At 51.6% G+C, this 19,971-nt stretch overlaps 8 protein-coding genes across 8 annotated transcripts; 1 reads left to right on the forward strand and 7 right to left on the reverse strand.

Annotated features, from left to right (window-relative positions):
• Positions 1–203: 203 nt before the first annotated feature.
• Positions 204–1,224, reverse strand: AA0111_g9060 (hypothetical protein; the record flags this gene model as incomplete). The annotated part of the gene is made up of 2 exons (XM_028655577.1): positions 204–961; positions 1,017–1,224. 2 exons carry the CDS (start codon positions 1,222–1,224, stop codon positions 204–206), a joined length of 966 nt encoding a protein of 321 aa, XP_028503465.1.
• A 2,125-nt stretch (positions 1,225–3,349) lies between these two features.
• On the reverse strand, positions 3,350–3,532 carry AA0111_g9061 (hypothetical protein; the record flags this gene model as incomplete). Its single annotated transcript, XM_028655578.1, has 1 exon — positions 3,350–3,532. One exon carries the CDS (start codon positions 3,530–3,532, stop codon positions 3,350–3,352), a length of 183 nt encoding a protein of 60 aa, XP_028503464.1.
• Positions 3,533–3,933: 401 nt separating this feature from the next.
• On the reverse strand, positions 3,934–7,080 carry AA0111_g9062 (Uncharacterized protein; the record flags this gene model as incomplete). Its single annotated transcript, XM_028655579.1, has 4 exons — positions 3,934–5,541; positions 5,604–6,338; positions 6,385–6,939; positions 7,000–7,080. The coding sequence occupies 4 exons, from the start codon at positions 7,078–7,080 to the stop codon at positions 3,934–3,936; spliced, it is 2,979 nt and encodes a 992-aa protein (XP_028503463.1).
• A 1,153-nt stretch (positions 7,081–8,233) lies between these two features.
• On the reverse strand, positions 8,234–10,073 carry AA0111_g9063 (hypothetical protein; the record flags this gene model as incomplete). The annotated part of the gene is made up of 6 exons (XM_028655580.1): positions 8,234–8,374; positions 8,425–9,520; positions 9,587–9,641; positions 9,696–9,789; positions 9,872–9,915; positions 9,968–10,073. 6 exons carry the CDS (start codon positions 10,071–10,073, stop codon positions 8,234–8,236), a joined length of 1,536 nt encoding a protein of 511 aa, XP_028503462.1.
• Positions 10,074–10,637: 564 nt separating this feature from the next.
• AA0111_g9064 (hypothetical protein) lies at positions 10,638–11,513 on the reverse strand (the record flags this gene model as incomplete). The annotated part of the gene is made up of 3 exons (XM_028655581.1): positions 10,638–11,108; positions 11,162–11,233; positions 11,286–11,513. 3 exons carry the CDS (start codon positions 11,511–11,513, stop codon positions 10,638–10,640), a joined length of 771 nt encoding a protein of 256 aa, XP_028503469.1.
• Positions 11,514–12,203: 690 nt separating this feature from the next.
• AA0111_g9065 (putative squalene synthase) lies at positions 12,204–13,821 on the reverse strand (the record flags this gene model as incomplete). The annotated part of the gene is made up of 4 exons (XM_028655582.1): positions 12,204–12,356; positions 12,405–12,581; positions 12,629–13,685; positions 13,754–13,821. 4 exons carry the CDS (start codon positions 13,819–13,821, stop codon positions 12,204–12,206), a joined length of 1,455 nt encoding a protein of 484 aa, XP_028503468.1.
• A 1,051-nt stretch (positions 13,822–14,872) lies between these two features.
• Positions 14,873–15,498, forward strand: AA0111_g9066 (hypothetical protein; the record flags this gene model as incomplete). Its single annotated transcript, XM_028655583.1, has 4 exons — positions 14,873–14,962; positions 15,015–15,104; positions 15,152–15,239; positions 15,293–15,498. 4 exons carry the CDS (start codon positions 14,873–14,875, stop codon positions 15,496–15,498), a joined length of 474 nt encoding a protein of 157 aa, XP_028503467.1.
• A 233-nt stretch (positions 15,499–15,731) lies between these two features.
• On the reverse strand, positions 15,732–17,262 carry AA0111_g9067 (hypothetical protein; the record flags this gene model as incomplete). The annotated part of the gene is made up of 2 exons (XM_028655584.1): positions 15,732–16,772; positions 16,822–17,262. The coding sequence occupies 2 exons, from the start codon at positions 17,260–17,262 to the stop codon at positions 15,732–15,734; spliced, it is 1,482 nt and encodes a 493-aa protein (XP_028503466.1).
• Positions 17,263–19,971: the final 2,709 nt, after the last annotated feature.

Here is a 19,971-nt window from a genome sequence, read left to right on the forward strand (position 1 = left end):
AAACATTCCTCTAAACAATCTTCTAGATAATAACTAGTAAAAAAAGTTGGTATCACCCCACCACCTCTCTCTGTGTAAATGCAAAGCAGTCGAGTATGGAAAAAGAAAAAAGAAAACCCTTCTACTATTCGGCTCATCTACAACTCCACCTACTCCTCAACGATGGGACGGAATGTCTTGACAACAAGCAAAGGAACGCGAATCTAGTACTTGCGTACGCGCCTCTGAACAGGAGCGGGAGACTCAATAGCAGCGTTGATGCCAACCTTTGCGTTAACAAGGGGCAAGTCAGCGGAGACCTCAAGGCTCGACCTCGACATGGGAGCCGCGGCAGGAATAGCGGCAGGGACAGCCGAGGTGTTACCACCAGCAAGGGCACCGATCTCGATCATGTTGTTCTGGCCAAGAGCGTTCTGGATGAAACGGGAGTTGAACTTGACAATCTTCTTGATGGCGTTGAAGTCCTCGACGTTGACGGGAAGAGGGTCCTTGACAATAAGGAAGGTTACACCCTCGGCGCAAGGAGGAGTGGTGAGGGAACCGCTGTATGTCTGGATTTCGGACGTCTTAAGGACAGAGACGACGTCGGTGAAGTCGATACCGTCGCCGATGTCGGTCTTGGTACCGGGTGTGGTGATAGCGGAAAGGGAGGACGACAGTGACTGGATCATGGAAGCAGAGTCGTTGGCGGAGACCTCGAACATGAGCGCGATGACGGCGAGCTGGCTCTCATCATCGACACCCTGGTGGACCATGTGAATCTCAAGAGGGAAGAATTCATCGTTGACGTGGTGCTCAGAGGGCGCGTGCATGTGGAACTGGACAAGGCGGTAGTTGGTACCGGCATAGCTGGTGGTGCCGTTGACGACAACCTCAATGGTCGTTCCGAGGTTCTCAAAGACCACTGGGCCAGCGGGGATGTCGAGGGTGGGCCTGGAAGGTGCCGCAGTGATGGTGGCATCTGGTGGAAATTGTCAGTAGGTGTATCATTGGCCGAGCTCTGAGGATGAACATACCGACGTTGATAGGAGACTGGTTCTTGCCGGCTTTGCAAGCTTCGTTCTCAGGAGCAAGCGAAGCCCAGTTGAAAGGACCGTTCATAGGCCCATAACCAAAGGTGTTTACCTCAACGGTCTCTGCGCCCTCTGCGCGCTTGAACTTGGACAAGCCGTGAAGGCATGTTGCGGATGCGGTCGAAGCAAGGAGGAGTGCGGAGAAGAGCATGATGAATGATAGACTGAGCTGAACTGTAAAGAGTGGAAAGATGCTGTAAAAGACACTGAGAGAATGTGAAGTGCTGCTGATGATGTTTCCAAACTTTTCCGAGGGCGAAGTCGCTCTTAAGCAAAAGACAAGATTGTATATGCCTCAGTACACAAGACTAACAAGAGCGAGTACGCGTGCGAAGTCTTGGTGTCGATGCTAACGATCAACGTGCAACACGAACGAAGGTGGAGTATAAAAGTAAGACAGGATCAACCCGGCCGATTACAAGATAGGTAAGGATAGGACAAGAGAAAAATAAGCCCGAAGACCCTGAGACTGGGCCAAAGAACGGTAGATACGAAAGGAAGGTGAACGGGTGAGAACGGACCGTTTAGAATAGAAGATAATGGAAGATTGGAAGTGCCGGCTTGAACGAGGGGAAAATGCTTGAGGTGGATCACCAAGCTCAAGTTATAGCTAACAATCACACGAGCATTACATCTCAACGATTTCTTCCCGATACCGTTCCGGTCCCTTACTTGCCGAACAGCCATACCCCTCCGTGGGAATAGACACAGGCCAAGAGGACCAAGTCATACGTCAAGATGCCTCAGGAACGCCAGCGCTTGGCCATTGTATACAGAATACAAGATGAAGGAGCGGGGATATTCCCATACAGGTAGGTGCCAAGTTGAATTCGTGGTTAAGAAGGCGCCCAGATGCATACAGAGGGGCCACACAGGGGTCAAGAACTTGTGACATTTGCTTGGTATGCTGAGACGTGGAGCAATCCCTCGTGTCGGAAGCGAGACAGAGTCATGGTGTTCCCTTACGCTGACAGCGGACGGATGTGACGTGCTCTACCAACATCGGCGCCGTCACAAGTGTCCGCAGAGATTGGCGATCGTCATTGCGTGCTGATTGTGGTGTGCAGATTTACAGAAGTCGCAAGATGTCTGAGTCGTTAGCAGACCGTTGGGAGGATGGGTATCCCTCCCAAGACTTACCATCATCTCGCAGCGCCAAGTCTGGGGAATCATTCGATTTTTACGAAATAACCAGGCGACGTTGTGGCCCAGCTTCGCCACAGCAGAATAACACCCTGGTCCTGAAACTCCACATAGGACCTCGATCCTATGAGAACTGTCTTGGCAGATCCAGGCCATGTGAACGAGGCTGCTTTGCGACGCGCGACAGGGATGCGCCTATTGTATTTACCCCTAGCCTATACCTCCGAACCAAGAGCCGGGTTCTCGCTGCTGCTATAGGCCTGAGTCTCGGACAGGACTCTGCCGTTCCCGTCGTATCTTCAAACCGATGGAGCGTTCGCCCACATGCTCTTCCCTTTTGTAGAATCAGTCCACTTGTGAAACTGGGGGATCGGTGTGAGAACGAAGGGTGAGCGGCTAGCTCATAATCAGGCAATTAGTACAGGGCGCGAGTATCCAGTGCGTTTCTGCGGTACGCCCGTACCTCAAGATAGACATCCGGATATCGTCGTGAGCGATATCTTGAGGGGCTTGGCAGGTGAAGTATAGCATACGCGGACGCCAAGCTGAGACGATGGCGTGTGTGGTGGTTAAAGCGATTACTGAAGGCTTGCGAAAGCAGGGACACAGGATACGCGGGATACGACAAGTAACCGCGGTAAGCACTTGTGGCGCAAGCTTGTAACAAGCCACATTGCGCACAATTATCCACCACCACGCTACCTCCCATCGCAATACAGCTACCCGTCAGACTTTCCCGACTACCAAGATCATCGATATGTAGTGAGCATCAAAAGGCAAAGATCGCCGCAGTTCACCCTACTCCACCGTTAGGACGTTAAACACAATGCGACCCGACTTGCAATCTCCGCATCCAAGCTCCTTCCCTGTAATTAGCTAGCTGTAACGATGGAGCCACAGGAGTCCCAGGACACAGTTGAGACTCAGCTTTCAACACCATGCCTAGCATCACGAAGCCAAGCTTGGCACTATACACGCCTCGTCGAGGTACAACATGACCTGACCATCGGTCTTATCGTCGGGAGTAGGCTGTTCGACTTGTTTCTTCGCAACACCCTGCCAAGTATATCCGCGTGTTTCTCTCCACCTCAAACCTTTGGCATTCGGTCTTATGCTTGCGAGGCGTTTTTCTCTTATGCGCGGTCTTGTTCGGCCTTGTATACATAGGCAGCGTGGTAGTTTCTTGTATACTTGGGTGCCCAGAGGTGTTGTGCGGAGGCGGAGTGTACTGTGACTTGGTCGCCAATGTTCCTGGGCTCATTCCCCATGTCCCGGAATAACTCTCCGCTCTTGGCGATCGGCCTTACGTGTGGCATGACGGGCTGATTGCACTCACGTCGAGATCTCGAGCTGACGAAGCCTTTGGCTGAAGAGCATTCTCTTTGGTGCACCAATTACACGTGAAGCATTACTGCTACCGGTGGTGGTATTACCGGTTGCGGAACTTAAATTCGCCTGGTCCTTCGTCGGACTTACCGTCCACGTGGGCACAACGGCGACAAGTGAGTGGTGACATACTATCGGATCCAGAATCAGCGCTTAGCATACGGTGAGTAGATCGGATTTCTGCTGTATCGTTGCTACAGACAGGGAGCAGCTCGTAGAACTTGCTTAGTTCAGCAGAGTTCGACATCACGCGACACTGTGGAGCCTGTAGATATTGCAATATTATGCAGGCATTATGATTAAATCTTCCTTTCGTCTACTGTGCATGGTATCATCTAGCATGTCTAAAACGCTCATAACTCGTGTCCTCATCCTGTGACCGACTGGTACGGCTGAAGTATTCTTCGCCACCATCCCTTTCATCCGCACTGACAAGTGGTTGGCGGCTACTCGTACCGTGCAGTACTGTGTCAGCATTGAACGGCGTTGCCGGGATATCAACATCGATGCCAACGTCTTCGAACCCTTCATCAGGACGCGGCGCCTTCTGGTAGCCTTTAGCGTATGAAGTCCCCTGTTCTAGCTCTTCCTTATCTCCTAGTCGTGTTCGACTCGACGCCCTAGTCGACGCCATTGATCCAGACGGTGAACCCCGACGTGCATACGGACCCATCTCGGTGAGCGTAGTGAAAGTAGAGGGAGTGCCAGGCCTTGACATGTCTTCGGGTCGGCCGTACAGCTCCCCGTCGCCACCAAATTGTTCCCGGAACTCTGCACGCTTCTTGAAGTTCTCGAAGTCGAGCTCTGACTCGGTGACGACTTCCATGTGAGGGATTTCTATTCCACCACTTACATGCTTGCCTGGCTGATGAGAATCCATTTCCGTCATAAAGTAATCACCGAAGCGGTCATAGCCTGGCGTTGATGGCATAGCGCGATCGGTCGAACGGCGGTGAGGTGCATCGAAGATATCTCGATCAGCGTTTGACCGGTGGCCATATATCTCTTTCAGGAGATGCTGAGACTTTGCGTGTACCATTGGCGTAAGCAGCTTCTTGTATAGCGCGGGATGGCCATAGCGAGACGAGACCTTGGTGCTCTTCTTCGATTTCGGGTGATCCACGGAATGGGAACCCTCTACATCGGAGTAGGGGAGCGTGGAGTAGTACAGCAGTTTATCGTCGAAAGCTCGCCTGCAGTACCACTTGAAGCCGAATAGCAGGAAGGGTAGTGGAACCATGGCATACAGCATGTTACCGGTTCCTACTTGTATATTATCAAAATCGATCGATCCAACACCGTTTGCACCAACGACCAGCGCGATGACCGCATCTGCGAAGGCGACCGCGAATAGCATGCGATTTACTAGGAGCTTCCAGAATCTGCCGCCAGACTCGGTCTTCGTGATGAAAACATACTGAAGCAGGTACTTCTTGAAGACGCTATCCATGGCGATGTAGAAAGCTGTCACTGGGAAGATGATCGGTTGTAGTGTTCCCATGCAGAGACCTACGGTCGACACGAAGAGGTAGTTGTTGTAGTAGTCGGCATATGGGAATGGTTGAGGCGCGCTGAGCTCAATAAGCTCTCTTGGAGTTGGCGAGAAGAAGGTACGTTGGAACCAGGACCACAAGAAAATCCAGGCTTGCGAGAGATCGATGGCAGCACCAAGGTTTCGCTGCATTTGCCAGGTAAGCCAGAAGGTAGACACATTACACAACCCGGTCATAACCTTGGTGAACAGATGGCCATCCTGAATAGCTTCCCAGACACCTTGGTCCTGCGCTGCGACGACGGCTGCGACGAATCGCCACGCCGAACCGAATACAGAGAAGACGAGGAGGTTGTTGAACACGAAGAAGGAGTACAGACGAGCAGTGACATGGCGTTCCCTGGAGGTCTTCGAGACATCTCCGGAGTGTGTGAACAATCGACGGAACTGGAATTACGGATATCATGTCAGCTTATATCTCAGAGATTGCTTGTGAGGGGTTTACTGACCACCACAGGAACTCCCATGTACATTAGAGTTTGCACCAAGGGGGCCAAGATACCCTGTGCAATAGCCCAACCTGTCGGGTGGGCTTGAAGATTCGTCATGAAGGCTGGCCATACAAGCCCCAAGTGGGAGAAGTCTGACAAGAAGACGGATGTCAAGATGTTAGGAACAACGAAAGCAATGGTGAACAGTACTACCCATAGACCATCCCAGAAAGCACGTATTCTGCGAGTCCTTCGTGTCATCGGAAGGTTCTGCCAAAGGAGGTCATGGGGTTTGGGGGCGAGGTAGACGTCACAACCAGCAGGGCCCTTCTTCCTCGTCGCATACGCAACCGCATGAGCATCTTCGATGTGCGTATAGGATGCAAATCCATAGGGCATGGGATTTCGCATGTCGACACCTTCTCGTACTTCCTTGATCGTTGTCTCCAACCTTGCGATTCGGTCCGTCAGGTAGTCGATCGCATCGAGTTTCCCTTTGCCATGCACAGCTTGATCGTCTTTCGTGGCTTTGCACGTAGGACGCTTGGCGGGCAGCTTGTTTGGGTTGCTCAGGTACTCCGCCAAGTGCTTCTCGAGTTGGCGGACAGCGTCATCATGCGCCTCAATAAGCTTTGGCAAATCCTTAACATTGCGACCGATCACTGTCCGGGGGATGGTATCGATTGACTTGGCTTGTTCGACAAGCTCGACAAGCCCGGCATCCGTTCGCGATGATTCGGGAACGTGTGTAAGCTTTTTGATGTTAGCTAAGTTTCCTGACTACAGTGACAAGACTTACCAGTAACGTTCGCGAGTGCAGGCTAGACTTGTATTCCTGAGTGTTGAAATACGCACGCCTAAGTTTTAGAATCGCTCTGTAATTCAACCAAAGGAAGAAACACACAACACCCTGGATCAGATACGCCACCACGACGTAAGCCCAGAATTTCCTTCCAAATATGTACTGCGGCGTAAACTTCATCAGCGTCGGTATCTCTTTCCACTGCTTATAAAGCGGCGAGCCTCCTACGACATTGACGGGTATCAGAATGCCTAAACCCACCACTGTCAACACCATGAAGATGTCCCGAATCATTCGAAGGAACCGTAGGAAGACAACCGCATCCAGACCGATAGTGTCCACTAATTCCTGCTCTTTCACATTTTTGACTGCATCCAACCAACTGAACGGCTTCTTGTCCAGTTGTTTCGGTCGGTGTTTCTCATCGGCATGTTTCGCTCGTGGTGCATAGACTCTCGAGTTGCGTGGTCGGAGAAAGCAGAATACAACGACCAGTAGCCCGGATATAACGAAGGAATATACAATAGCGGCGTAAATCGAGTTCTCTTGGATCTGAAATATGGGTAAGTATGATGTTCGCAAGGGTTCGACGCAACATGTGTTTGTACTTACTTCACCCTGGAACGGATCTGCAATCAGGTCGAGAAACTTATCAGTACCACTTTCGCCATTCTGTCGCCTCCAAACATCCATACTGGAAACCCCCCTCTTCAAGCGAATGTACTCGGTAGTTGATGTCCGAAAACGTCCCGGAAATGGCAGCGAATAGTAAAAATGACGTTGTGTGGTTGGATAACAGAGTAAAACAGAATAACTAAGAAAACAAAGTGATTATGAGAGAAGCTTAGATTTACGCCGATTAACGAGGTACGCGTAACGATCCCCCGGACTTCTTTGTTGGGACGATGTCACAGTACTAGAATGCTCTTTCCGCGCATCGCCGCCGAGCGACGTCATCCCCGCCGCTTAGTGTGGGTCAAACGCTCGCTGAAAGAACATTTCGCGTCGAAGCTTTCAACAAATCGGCATCATGGTGTGAAGCGGAATACGATCTGGACCATCATTCCAGGCCTAAAAATAGTGTATCGTGGGGTCAGGTTGCACGCGTCCAGACCTTGGGACCGAAAATTTTGGTGCACTATCTCGTGGACAGCCTGTGGGACTTGGCAGGGTCCCTGATGTACTCCAGAGTAGCAATAATTTCATGTGCCTGCACCGCCAATCATCCGCTGCATCAGTACAGACCGTTCGTCGATCAACTCGTGGAAATCAGGAGGATCGTGTCTCAAGAGAAGACAGCATAGCTCAACATAGCGAGGCTTATTGTGACGTCATGGTCATCGGCCAACCTGCGGGAACCTGGAGTACGAGGTAGCACGTTTATTCAGAACACCGTGTCAGGCCGACTACAATATAGCGCTAACATCCGGAGAAAACGGGCTTCTTTGCAGTAGCAGAGCACCGCGGACAATACGATACGACAGGTCCATCGACAAGTCACTCGGACAGACATAGCGTTTGATCATTTATGAATCATGTCTGAATCACAGACGTCTTTATCATCACTTTTCCAATGAGCGATCTGAAGGCATATCACGTATACTTTCAAATGTGACCCACAAAGCTCGCTACATGCTCAGTCCAAACCAACTCTTAATGCCATTCCACCCACGCCCATGGTAACTCTCTCCAACATGTTGTATCATCAAACCGGCCATCGCGCACCTTAGCAGTGCGCGGGTGTCCACCCCGTAGGGAAAAGAATCTATGGATATCACGAAACGAAAAAAGAAGAGAGGGGTATGCAAAGAGTGAGAAAAGATTGCAGAGAGGTGACTACTCAACCTCATGCCTTCTCCTTCTTCTTTTCCTTCTTGTCGTGATGGTGGTGATGCTTCTCTGATTTTGCATCCTTCTTAGCTGCGGCTTCGGCCATGAGTTGTTCGAATGCCATGAAGTCGCCTTCTTCTTCGGGATCGCGCTCGGCCTACATCTAGTTAGCATCCATATCATCCACGCGTAAGACAAAGAGCGTACCTTTTGGAACATCTCGCCAATAATCATCAGCGCGTGTGCTCGTTCCACTCGCTTCTCCAGCTTGATCTTCTTATCGTTGAGAACGGAGTCGCATACATCCCTAAGTACGCTCTGGATCTCGAATTTGCTGCCTCTCCAGGCCGCAGCGAGAATCTTGCCAGTAACACGCTTCTCATATTCAGCCTTCTTCTCGTCTGTCCAGGCTTCTCCGCCCTGTTCCTCTAGCTTGGCCATTTCCTCCATAGTAAGCTGCGCGTCTATCGCTGCAGACATGGTGGACCAGGTGTCCTTAACGAGCGTGCCCTTATCCTTGATACGGGAGAAGAAGCCTGAGATACCGAGGAACTTCTGCGACTTGAGGAATGAAGAGGCCTTCATGATGTACGTGGCACCGATGGCGTGGAGGATCTCAAGACCGAAAGATTCCATCTTGAGGTTCTCGATCTCCAGATGAATCTTCTCCTTGAAGGCTGCGGTAACATCGGTCGCCTTGTCGGTTTCAGTCCACACCGAGATACGATCAATGAGCTTCTTGGCGAGGTTGGCAACACGTTCGTCACGGATCTTCTTGCGTTCCATCTCGTATGCCGCGAGCTCTTCCCGCTGCTCCTTGGTGAGACCGGCCTTCTTCTTCTGCTTCTCACGTAGCTCTTTCTCCGCATCGGTCATGCCCTCCGCCTCCATACGTGCCTGTTCCTCCGATTTGTCCATGATGGCTGCGCGGATTGGTATGCCTCGTGATTGCGGCGTGCTCGTTCGGGACGGAGGCGATGCTGCTCTCGGTGCAGTAGACGATTCGGCAGTGTTCTCAGCATATGCTGGGGGCGCCTCAGCGTACACAGGTGGTGGTGCATCTGCTGCGTGTGCTCCTGCGCGCTCCGCTGCTGCTTCAGCTTCCTTGGCCTGAGCAGCAGCACTTGGGGCTGTGGTCTCTGTGGTACCGGCAGCCGGGGTAGCGCCAGCTGTGGCAGTCGCAGGAGTCTTTTCGGCCTCGACCTTTTCGGCTTCTGCTTGGGCGGCGGCTTCTTCCTCCATCTCACGCTGGGAGATCTCCATGGTCTTGGTCAGGTCCTTCATCAACGAGATCTCGCCGATCCTATGAGTGTCAGCGTCTCTCTTCTGCATACAGACATCGCTGTAATGAGCCATGGTGTTGTCCTACCAGTCCACGAAGGCCTCTCCACCAAAGATCATGGTGAAGAACTCGGATGGATCCTCTGTGCCTCTGTTAGCGTTCTGCAACCATTACTACACCACGTGTATATCCATACCAAATCCGCTGCTAGGCATCGCACCCTCCTTGCCATATTTGTCGTATGCTGCTCGCAGCTGGTCGTCGCTGAGTATTTGGTACGCCTCGCCAATCTGTCACCCCGTCAGCCCCGCAATCCTGGTGGAGTATCGAACAGGATCGCCATATCCTCTACTCATGAGTAAATCAACGTACTTCTTGGAACTTCGCGTGTGCTGTCTCATCGCCAGGGTTCTTGTCTGCGTCGGAATTAGTCCTTGAGGCTTTGGAGAAAGTCGTTGCGCAATATACCGGGGTGCAGTTTGATAGCGAGCTTGCGGTACGCCTTCTTGATTTCGAGTTCCGTCGCGGTGGGCGGTACGCCGAGGGCGTCGTAGTATGCGGTTTCCACGACCATGGTTGCGAATGTCTAGGACTTGGGGTGAGTGGTGGGAGCGATCAAGAGTATATGCGTTGGGCGCGCGTCGGCAGGCTACACATGCCTGTGAAAATGCTGCACCGCCACAGCCGACGTCACCACGCTAAAAACATCCGAATACCCTTGACAGTCCATCCATCACACGTGGGTGAACCATACTCGGCAGGTGAATGTTACAAGTCGTTCACGAGATGCGAAAGAGGATTTACTGGGTTGTCAAATTCATATACTCTTATTCATAGATATGCTAGATAAGAGAGCTGGTCTATACAAGCTCAGAACCCCACCCGTTCGAGGTATACCCGCCATGGCCATATGATTCATTTGAAGAACCCAATATCACCCTTCGCCGCCCCATGCAGACGCCATGCTAGAATTTCAGTCCGTGTATCATGAACCGTTAAGTGGGATACTTTTAGACCAAACTGGAGACAAATCGAGAAAATGCAGTCGAGGGTGGAGTGCGCCGTGTGTCCGAGGACGACGGAGGATGTTGCAAAAAGCAAGCATGGTGTTGCAGACTCGGAAGTGTGCCGGAGCCATTTAGACGCTGAACTTGGCCTTTGCACGGGTGCTACCGGCGTTGGCAGCATCAGTGTGACCAGAGAACTCGACGGCCTCGTTTTCCTTGAGCTGAAGCGCCTGCTTGAACCGCTTGCCAATCTTCAACAAAACCTCCTTGCCCTTCTCCTGGGTCCTGCCCTTTCCACCCTCGCCGGGGATAGCGCGGCCGACTGTGCGGGTCCACAGACCGATACGGTAGAAGCCTCGCCTAACGTTGACGACGACACCCATGACCTCATTGTCGTCCTCGTCCTCGAGGTTCTCTCCGATGGCAGCGAGCATAACATGGAGCCAGAGCGCATCGATGTTGATGACCTTCTTGTCCTTGAACTGGAAGGCCCATTTGCCTCCGTGCTTGTTCTGCGCGTCTTCCCACTCGGGTCGTACGCCCTTCTTGAAGAGATGGTAGTCGGACTTGAGCGCAAGGTCGGATGTGGGGGTGATGTTGTTCTGTGTGCCATGTCAGCTTTGCCCGTTGTTGCTGATATTGGAACATGACTTACGTAGATACCCCAGAACTCCTCGACTGAGTCAAATGAGATGACCTCCTTCAACAGCTCGGCCCAGTTGTCGCCCTACAGTTGTTAGCATGGAACAATCGACGCCCAAGACGGGGCAATGTCGTACCTTGCCGCTCGGGGGCTTGGTGAACCAGAGCGTCCATGTGTTCATGAGCGGGTGCTTGACGTTGAAGTTCTCGGGGTCGTGGAAGACGGTGCGGATCTCGCCCTCGCCTCCGGCGTTGTTGGTGGAAGACTGTTCCTCGCCCTCGCCGGAGTTCTCAGTTGGCGAGATGGGGATCGTGTCCAGCGGAACCTGCTGGTTGGGCTGCGGTGCTGATGCGACTTCGGCCATTGTCGATGTGCTTGTGGGGTGTTGTGGGGGGTGGATATGGAGGGTGCCTTTGGTAAAAGAGGGACTACAAGCGATGGTTGCAGTCGTGTGGTAATTTGGCGGTTGGTGGTGGGCGGGATCAGGTGGAGGCGGGGCTGTCGCAATCGCACCAGGCGATTATACGGGAAGAGTCGCGGGGTTGCGCTGCCTTTCTTGCGTCGGTTAAGAGAAAGGACAAGTGAGAGGTGACTGTTTGCGGCGGGCGTGTCTGTTGGGGAAGAATATGCGTGCAGTCGCAAGGCAATTCGTGGGACCCTTTAGGCTTGCTTGGCACGTACCTCGCGCTAGGTCCCGTTTCAAACTGTAACACGGAGAGCATAAAGAAGCAACCGGTTGATGTCATGGCAAAACTAACTTTACAACTAGCTACTTTTTTCGTGTCCACGTTACTGCTGTCGAGGGAGCTCATGACAAACCTCCTCTCAGGCAGCCTCGTCGCCGAGCAAAACGCGTTTCAATATAAGCACATCTACGGCCCAACCTCAGCTATGAAAGAGCAGAGTTGGAATTTGACATCCGTGCTACAAACATCACGCACACATTGTAATCGTGCCGCAGCATGGCGCGAAAAGTATACATTAGTAATTGTTATATGCCCAGTTTCCCAAATGGCTGAATGTCGCCTGCATAATACATGTAAACGTGAGACGCTCATAGCTCGCTCTTGTTCAGAGTCTCGTGGACTTCTGTGACCACCTCGGGTGTCTTGTCGAGTCCCATCACTCCCATCAGCTTGCCAAACTCCAACTTAAATTGAGTGTAGGCAATGTCGAAGCGCGCACCCGCGAGCCAGGCGACAAAGAGCTGAAATTTGTTAGTGGTCGTTGGAAACAACGTAGCTGCGATACATACCATGATGAATGTGATGACCAGAACTGTACCAACAACAGCGGCGACAATGTAGACCAAGTCCCAGTTGGCCTCGGAGTCCTCCTTCCGTTTCCGCTCCGCCTCCTCGATGGTGGCAGGTGCCTTCTTGTCGACTGGTGGTTGTTGCGTTGGGAATATTGACTCGATGAATTGCTCAATCTAACATGGTTAGCAACAATAGCTTCAACAGGATCTATATGACTCACTCTTCCGAGGGTGATGCTGATCTTAAGGAAGTTGGGGTCGTGGGGGTTGTTCTTCTTCGCGATCTTGCGAGCGTATCTCCTGAAGACTTCGCAGACGAGCTGCAGATTTTGTGTCGACTCAACCATCAGTTGGCACGCCTCACCCTTGGTGATCTTGACGTTCTTCCGGAAGAGAGCATAGTTCTGGAAGCAAGTCTCGAGCGTCGCAATGGCCATGGTTTGCGGGATAGCGCAGAAGTTGAACACGCTCTGTTCTCGGAGACCTGCGAGATAGTACAAGCAGTCGTCTGCTCGGGTCAGCGCAGTCAGAATCATCTCTGAGCTGCAATTTAGGGCCTTCTGCTTGTTCTCGGGCTTGAAGAGGTCTTCAAACTCATCGACGTGCTTTGACCAAATCTCTTTAGGCCAGAATCGCCGTCCATCATCAATATCCTCCTTGATGTCACGGGTGATGTTGACTTGTTGGAGGAATTGGCCCATGGACTCCATCAGCTCCGGCCTCTTCAGCAGCGCAGCGTTTGCTAAGCCAGCCTCAACAAACAGACGTGTGCAACCCTCGCCTACCAGACCGGCGACGTAATGGCAGTACAGCTCGTATTCCTTGATGGTCTTGACGCCAGCGTTGAACTCGGCATTGTTCGCGTAGTCTGCCATGCCGTTGCCCATGCGCTTGGTAATGTCCTTGATGATATCCTGGTAGACAGGCTTGATCTTCTTGAACTCCTCAATGACCACGTTGAACTCGACCAGAAGTTGCCTGTCCTTCTCGTTCGGGCCGTTCTCCGTGAAGTTCCATCCATCCTTGTCCAAAATGTCCTGGAAGTTGCGCAGTAAAGGCTCCTTCTTCTCCAGGGGTATCGTCATGTCATCCTCGATGGTGTCCAAACCGCGCAGGACTAGGTAGAACAGCGTGACGGGCACCAGAAGCTCGGGGTGCAGCTCGAGGATGACGGCAGCGAAACTTCGGCTGGTCTTGTTGAGGAAGTGGAAGCATCGTTTCAGGGACTCGCATTCTTTCGATTCGTCGCGCTCGTGTACTGCGTTATGCCACACTTTCCTAGCCAAGCATTAGCCGTGTTCCGGTTTGCGCAAACTTTGGCTGCACGCGATGGCGCCTTTACCTACCATTGAATGATTGACCGCAGTTCGTTGGGGTGAACCACGTAGTAGAGCATGCTCAGAGGGCTAGGCATGATGGGCCAAGTTAAAGGAGTCTTGGATGGAGGGGGTATTAACAGATCGCTTGAAACCGGTGGTATGATGGCAGGACGCGGACCAATTCGGCGACAGAAGACAGGATGGAGAAAACAGCGAGTACCACGACTTCTCTGGCAGGTTGAACTGTCTCTTGGGCGCGAGAAGTGTGAGGTCTAGGAGCGTCTCCGCAAATTGCAACAATTGGACCCTGTAGCGCACGGCCTTAGCAACCCGCGTTTCTGCACCTCCCCCTCGGATCAGGGATGAGAAACACCGAAAACACCGAAACTCGCATCTTCGTTCCTGGGTACTGCACGACCTTGTTGCAATTGGTGCGAAATACGACGGTAAAAAATAAGTTACTGTCGTATTGCAGCCAGCTCTTTGCGCCTGAACACTAAGCTGATCACTTCATAGAGCCAAGCAAATGTGTATCCGCGCTGGTGCCTACAATGCAGTTCCCATGGGAAAACTGCTGTTCCGCAGACCGTTGTGTCCTTCACGCTTAGTTCTAGGGACACGAGTGGTCAAACAGTGTGTACGTGAGGTGACAGACTGATCAACTCCACTGCTATTGGTAATTCAATTCCAAACATGCTTCAAGTACATCTCCTTGGAATAACTGCCCCCCTCTTACGTATCAGTCAAACTCTCTGGGTATACTAGCATCCCTTTCAATTCCTAAAATGTGTATTGATGAGTTGTCTCTGCAAAGGTACTCGTTGCACACGACAGGCATTGGACAGCTTGTTGATGTAGCTATCTTCGCTCTGCACAAGATCCGGCTTGTCTGCGCCACATCACAACAAACATCATAGCCAAACCTTCCCCATTCGACAAACATAGAGGCTCGAAATTCCCGTGCGATTCAAATTGATCTCTAAAATCAAAACCTTCGGGCAGTGAAGCAGTGGCGGACACTGTCAATAATTACGCCACGCGATGACGCCACGGGCAGATTATCGATAAGCGACCCTTCATGCTTTCCTCAAACTCATTCGGAAATGGCAAGAACAACCCAGCATATACACACCTCAGACTCGAATTATGGCATCGACACAAACTGCTCCAGTCACTCTACCGCGCGTCGCAATAACGTATTGCACGCAATGTAAGTGGATGTTGCGAGCAGCCTATGTACCTTTCTCCACATCCTCCGCTAATACGACGTCCACTAATAAGTGACCAGTTCGGCCAAGAACTTTTATCAACATTTGGACTGCAAATTGGAGAGATAGCACTGATACCCGCGACGGGTGGTCTCTTCACAGTTGAGTTGGTATGTTTGAACGAATGCTTGCATTAAACCATGCTAAGTTTTGATAGACGTACTTGCCGCCATCTGAGGAAGGCCAAAAGGCAGAGGCAAAGAAAGTGCTCCTTTGGGATAGGAAGGCTAAAGGAGGTTTTCCAGGTTCGTAACCTAGGGACATGAGAGTGGCAAGATGAGTGGCTTACATGTCGCAGAGACGAAAGTACTAAAGCAACTAGTACGAGATCACATAGACCCTAATCGGGATCTGGGGCATTCGGACAAACATGGCAAGAAGAAGGAAGACAAGGCAGAAGATGAGAAGCAGAACTTGGAGGGAAAGCAAGAACAGGGACAGGCAAACGAGGGTATAGAAGTCAAGAGAAATCCAGACGGAACTGTTTGCGAGGACTGTAAATAAATTTGAGAGAAGGTATATCATTTGCTTTGCAACAGATTAAATACCGTACGACTTTTCATCCGCTCATTATCCTTCAATGGAAATGCGGAAGAAGTCCACACCCTTGAGAAACGTGAGCGCCCAGCTGTTCATCATGTCGCAGTGTAGCTCTTTGCTCATATCCGAGAGTCTTGGTCTGGCAGCAGCTCTGGATTATACTACCATGGGCTAGAATCAGAATCACTCATATCTTCCTACAAACCATGTCGTTCAACCTTATCGAGACGCTTCATGAGGCGAATGTCCATGCGATGGATGTTTTTGCGCATAGCCGCCAGCTCGCTACGCAGTCGTTGAATCTGGCGATCGGCGTCTGCAGAGATCTTCTGGGTACCGCCAGGAGCTTCGCGGTCAGATTTTGGCATTGACAAATAGTAAGTGCCTTCTGCGTTGGGAACACCAAGTGCTTCAACTAGGCTGTCAATTCGGAGACCATGTGATTCAGAGGCGGCTTCGAGTTCCTTGTAACGCTGATCCAAATCCTCAAGCTTGATGGAATAGATCTCGCCTGTAAGGTTGGTCACAGCTTGCGCACGCTGGACGAGGGACATGACTTGAGAGTGCGTGCCGAAAGGGTTGGTTTGTAGTGCCAGGTCAAACCCGCTAGTGCTGTAAAACTGCACCGCCGCGATACTGACAGCAGCACCCATAACTGTTTTGAGAACGACATCGGTCACACTCCGCAACCAGCTCTTGCGTGGGGTACTCTCTGCTATCAGGTCCTTGATGATGGAGATATCAAGGTTCTGAGAGGATTCCTCGACGTGTAGTGAGCTCCGAAGCAGGTCCAACGCTACATAGACTTGATCTGTTGCTTTCGCGCAAGTTTTGAGAAGCTTCTTGAGCTCTTTTGTGATGAGAGCCTTGGCTTTGTCTTTGCCCTCGGCGCTGAGATCAGACTCCTCAACCTCGTCGATACAGCTGGTAACCTTATCTCCCATCACGCCCATACAGAACACAGCCATCTGACTGACCGCTAGGGAGATCTGGGTGGCCCTGCTGAGCAATATCCTAGCATTGGTAACAGGTAAACGATGAGCTTCCTCAAACTCGATGGCCTTATCGTGGAGGTCAAGGAGCGCAACGTTGACCGAGCTATAGCCACCAAATGTAGCCCACATGTAGAGCGGCTTCTTGCTATCATTGTGAGCCTTAATGTATTCATAAAGCTGAAACATAGCCTTTTCGATGTCGCTCATAGAGCCGAGAACCCCATCCGCGCAGTTCCGCTGAGCCTGGTACTGCGTTAATCAGACATCGGGACACGGGACAACCCGTACTTACTTTGACTGCTGAAGTGGACTTCTTCGCTTTCCCATCGGCACAGTCAACCCTTTTTTTGTGCGTCGCAATCGCGCTATTGACCATGTCGCTGTTTTCAGGACCCTTTTCAGGTGTGTCGTTCTCGACATCAGCGGCCTTGGTCTCTTCCTCGGTAGCTTCCCTTGCCTTCTTCTCGGCTTCTACTTGAAGACGGAGGTTCTCCTGGAACTGATTGACAAACTCAGCCTTCATGGATTCGCCATCAGCATTCGTAGCGTCGGTGGCGTTTGGCGCGCGCGGCTGAGTTGGTGTAGCAGCAATAGCGCCGTCGCCTCCGGATGCATCCTTCTTTGTTTGCTCGCCATCATTTGCCGTTTGCGTGTTGGGATGCTGCCACAAGCCATCGCTTGTGTCGTCCTTGTCGGTGATTTGGGCCATGCTCGCCTCGCTGCCGATACTCATGTTTGTGGTGATGATGGATCCGATGTTAGCAGTGCAAGTTGACTTGTTGAGATCAATATTGAATAATGATTGTCACAGCCTGGGGTATTACAATGTTGATAAGCTCGAGGTGCGCGCAGACTGACTGGGGAGGAGTGAAGTCGAGGTGGGCGTGATTTGCGCTCAGTGTTGATTGGTCAAATTTGCGCAACACACTAGCGCAATTTCCTGTTTGAGCAGTATGAAAGGAAATCATACATTCTGGAAGGCAACCGAGATTGCGCAGATGATCAAGGCTGGAAGTCATCAAACAACATGACGTAGGTCACAGGAAGGACGCTCGAGAGGGCAATTGAAAACAGTAACAGGAAATGGTGGCTTGCCTGAGGCAGACAAAGAGAGGCGGGAATGGCATTAGAACGAAAACAAACCGTGAGGAAGTCTACGGTTCAGACACAGACACGAAAAGCCGAAAAGTATCGCGACCGCCGAGCTTGCGCCTCTTCAAGCCTGTCTTATCGTCATATGAAAGAAGACGAATGCCATGGAGGCGCCGTGAATGTTAAGAAGCTGCGTAATGCTGCTGCAGTCAGTGTTGGTGAATGATCGATTGCCTATTCTCAGGACATGAACAATGCAACGACCTCTAGTCCGAGATAATCAAACCAGAACGCTGTCATGGAGATTTTGTGGTCCCCCACTCACAACGGGCCAGTGTGGTGCGGCATGTTCCATCAAGAACGCGTCGCGTCCTCGGACGCGGTATGCTTACATGTGGAGACCAAAAGGACGCGCGGATACGGTCATGTATGCAATCCAGGGCCACCTGCATCCCCTGTCTGGTGTTACTGTCATCGATTATTTGGTCGTTAGTCTATGGCTCGACACCGGAGAATTGGCTGTGTGCATACGCGACGTGGGCTGCTTTGTTTGCCTTGCCTGAATCCTGCATACCTAAACCAGACCCTTCTCTAGCTATAAAAACAATGCGAGACGTCATCAGTAGATGTAATGTTCGTGAATCTCGAGATATACTCTCTAAAGATATTAGAGTGGTAATGCGCCTTGTACGGCATTGTATGGCGTCAAAACTGTGGTAGAGGTCCGGGTGTCGTTGCTGCATGCTGTGCGTTCGGGACGGCGTAAAGGTGTCAACCAACGCGTGCTTGCAGTAGTTTGACGCTTGGAATTCAGATATTGTATCTTGAGGTGGCACCATAATCAGCGTGATGGGCCAATATCATCAGGACGCCAGCATACGCCGATGCCGTGTTCTAGGTACTGTTTCGCAATCAGCGATAGATGATCCAAAGTTTGATTGTCTACTGCAAAGTGAACAATGTTTGTTGCATAGCAAGAAGAGCATTTAGTCCCTTGACGGGCGGTGGAAAGTGGTGTATAAGGTTTAGCGGTTTGAGGAACGCAAGCATACGTCGACATCGGGCTGCTTGGGCACCTGTAGAACGACGAGGATTGAGACATCGCGGCAGATCGATAGGCGAGCATGAACAGAGGGCTTGTGGGCCGAGTTTTGGTGATGTATGGACGTACAGTATGATGCCAGCGCAATGAGGAGAGCCGAGCACCCTTGGCCGGCGATCATGGCGGCCGCCACGGCGTCCCCACCCAACCTCTCGAGAGAGTCGTTTTATTCGTTGGTTTTTGCACGATAGCATGAACCACACCCTCGTACATGTCGAACGCGATATCTGATCCCCACACCCTCCGACATTACGCATTCATGTTAGCAGATCCCTGTGACGAGTCGGTCGGCGATGGGTGAGCTGTCTTTGCTATGCTCAGAGCGACGCCACCCCTCAGCTGGCGAGATCGCCAAAAAAAAAAAAGCCCGGAGACGCCCAATGCCGTGCCACTTACCCTGCAATCTTGTCAAATCCCTAGAGTAGCTATTTCCCCGCATGCGCTTTGCCGTACTGAGGCTTGTGAGCTTTAGGCTGGGATGTATCTCAGCTCTAAGCGTTGGCAAGTTGCGGCTGAGCACTGAATGCAAATTCTTAGGTCTCGAACACAACTCATCACCATGATGGTACGATCTGGATCGTAGAACGAATCCCCGACAGCTACATATTTGGCGCTATGGAAGTAGCCCGCGCAAGCCACTGAATGCCGATCCCTCATCTGGGAAAGATCGTCTCACCAATTCGTTCTACCGGATCCGCCAGACGTAGCCTCACCAACCAAAAGACGCCATCATGGACCGAACTGCGTCGCGTCTTAGCTGTCGAGATAGGTGAAGGCGCAACAAGGGTCTGTCGACGTACATACAATAGTTGCTTTGTCCCACGTCCCACCGCGACAGACTTCTGCTTAGTTTTGATTTCAACACGGCAGACCAGGAATCCCTGCCCGTGCTCCATGAGCTTCTCATTCTGTGGTACTCATGCACACTCTTATTTAGGTCAGCATGGCTTCGGAAGACAACCCGTCTTGTCAGACTAGCTCTGGGGAGGAGCCTCATCAACAACTGATTCCCACGCGCATTTCGTTCACTTCTTGCAACCTTCGTATGGATGACCCTAGGACCTTGAATCAAGTAGTCTCCGCGGCACCGACAAGCGGATCTACACTACCTCACCACACCAGCCTACCTACAACTCGACGTCATACCTTAACAATTGGCGATCGCGTTGCCTCTACATTACTGGAGACCAATAACCACACGAGACTTCTTAAGACCATCGAAACGCGACCAAGGTCGGCCACTTGCCT

Source organism: Alternaria arborescens, assembly GCF_004154835.1.
Source record: "Alternaria arborescens strain FERA 675 chromosome Unknown contig_24, whole genome shotgun sequence".
In the NCBI taxonomy this organism is placed as follows: Eukaryota; Fungi; Ascomycota; class Dothideomycetes; order Pleosporales; family Pleosporaceae; genus Alternaria; species Alternaria arborescens.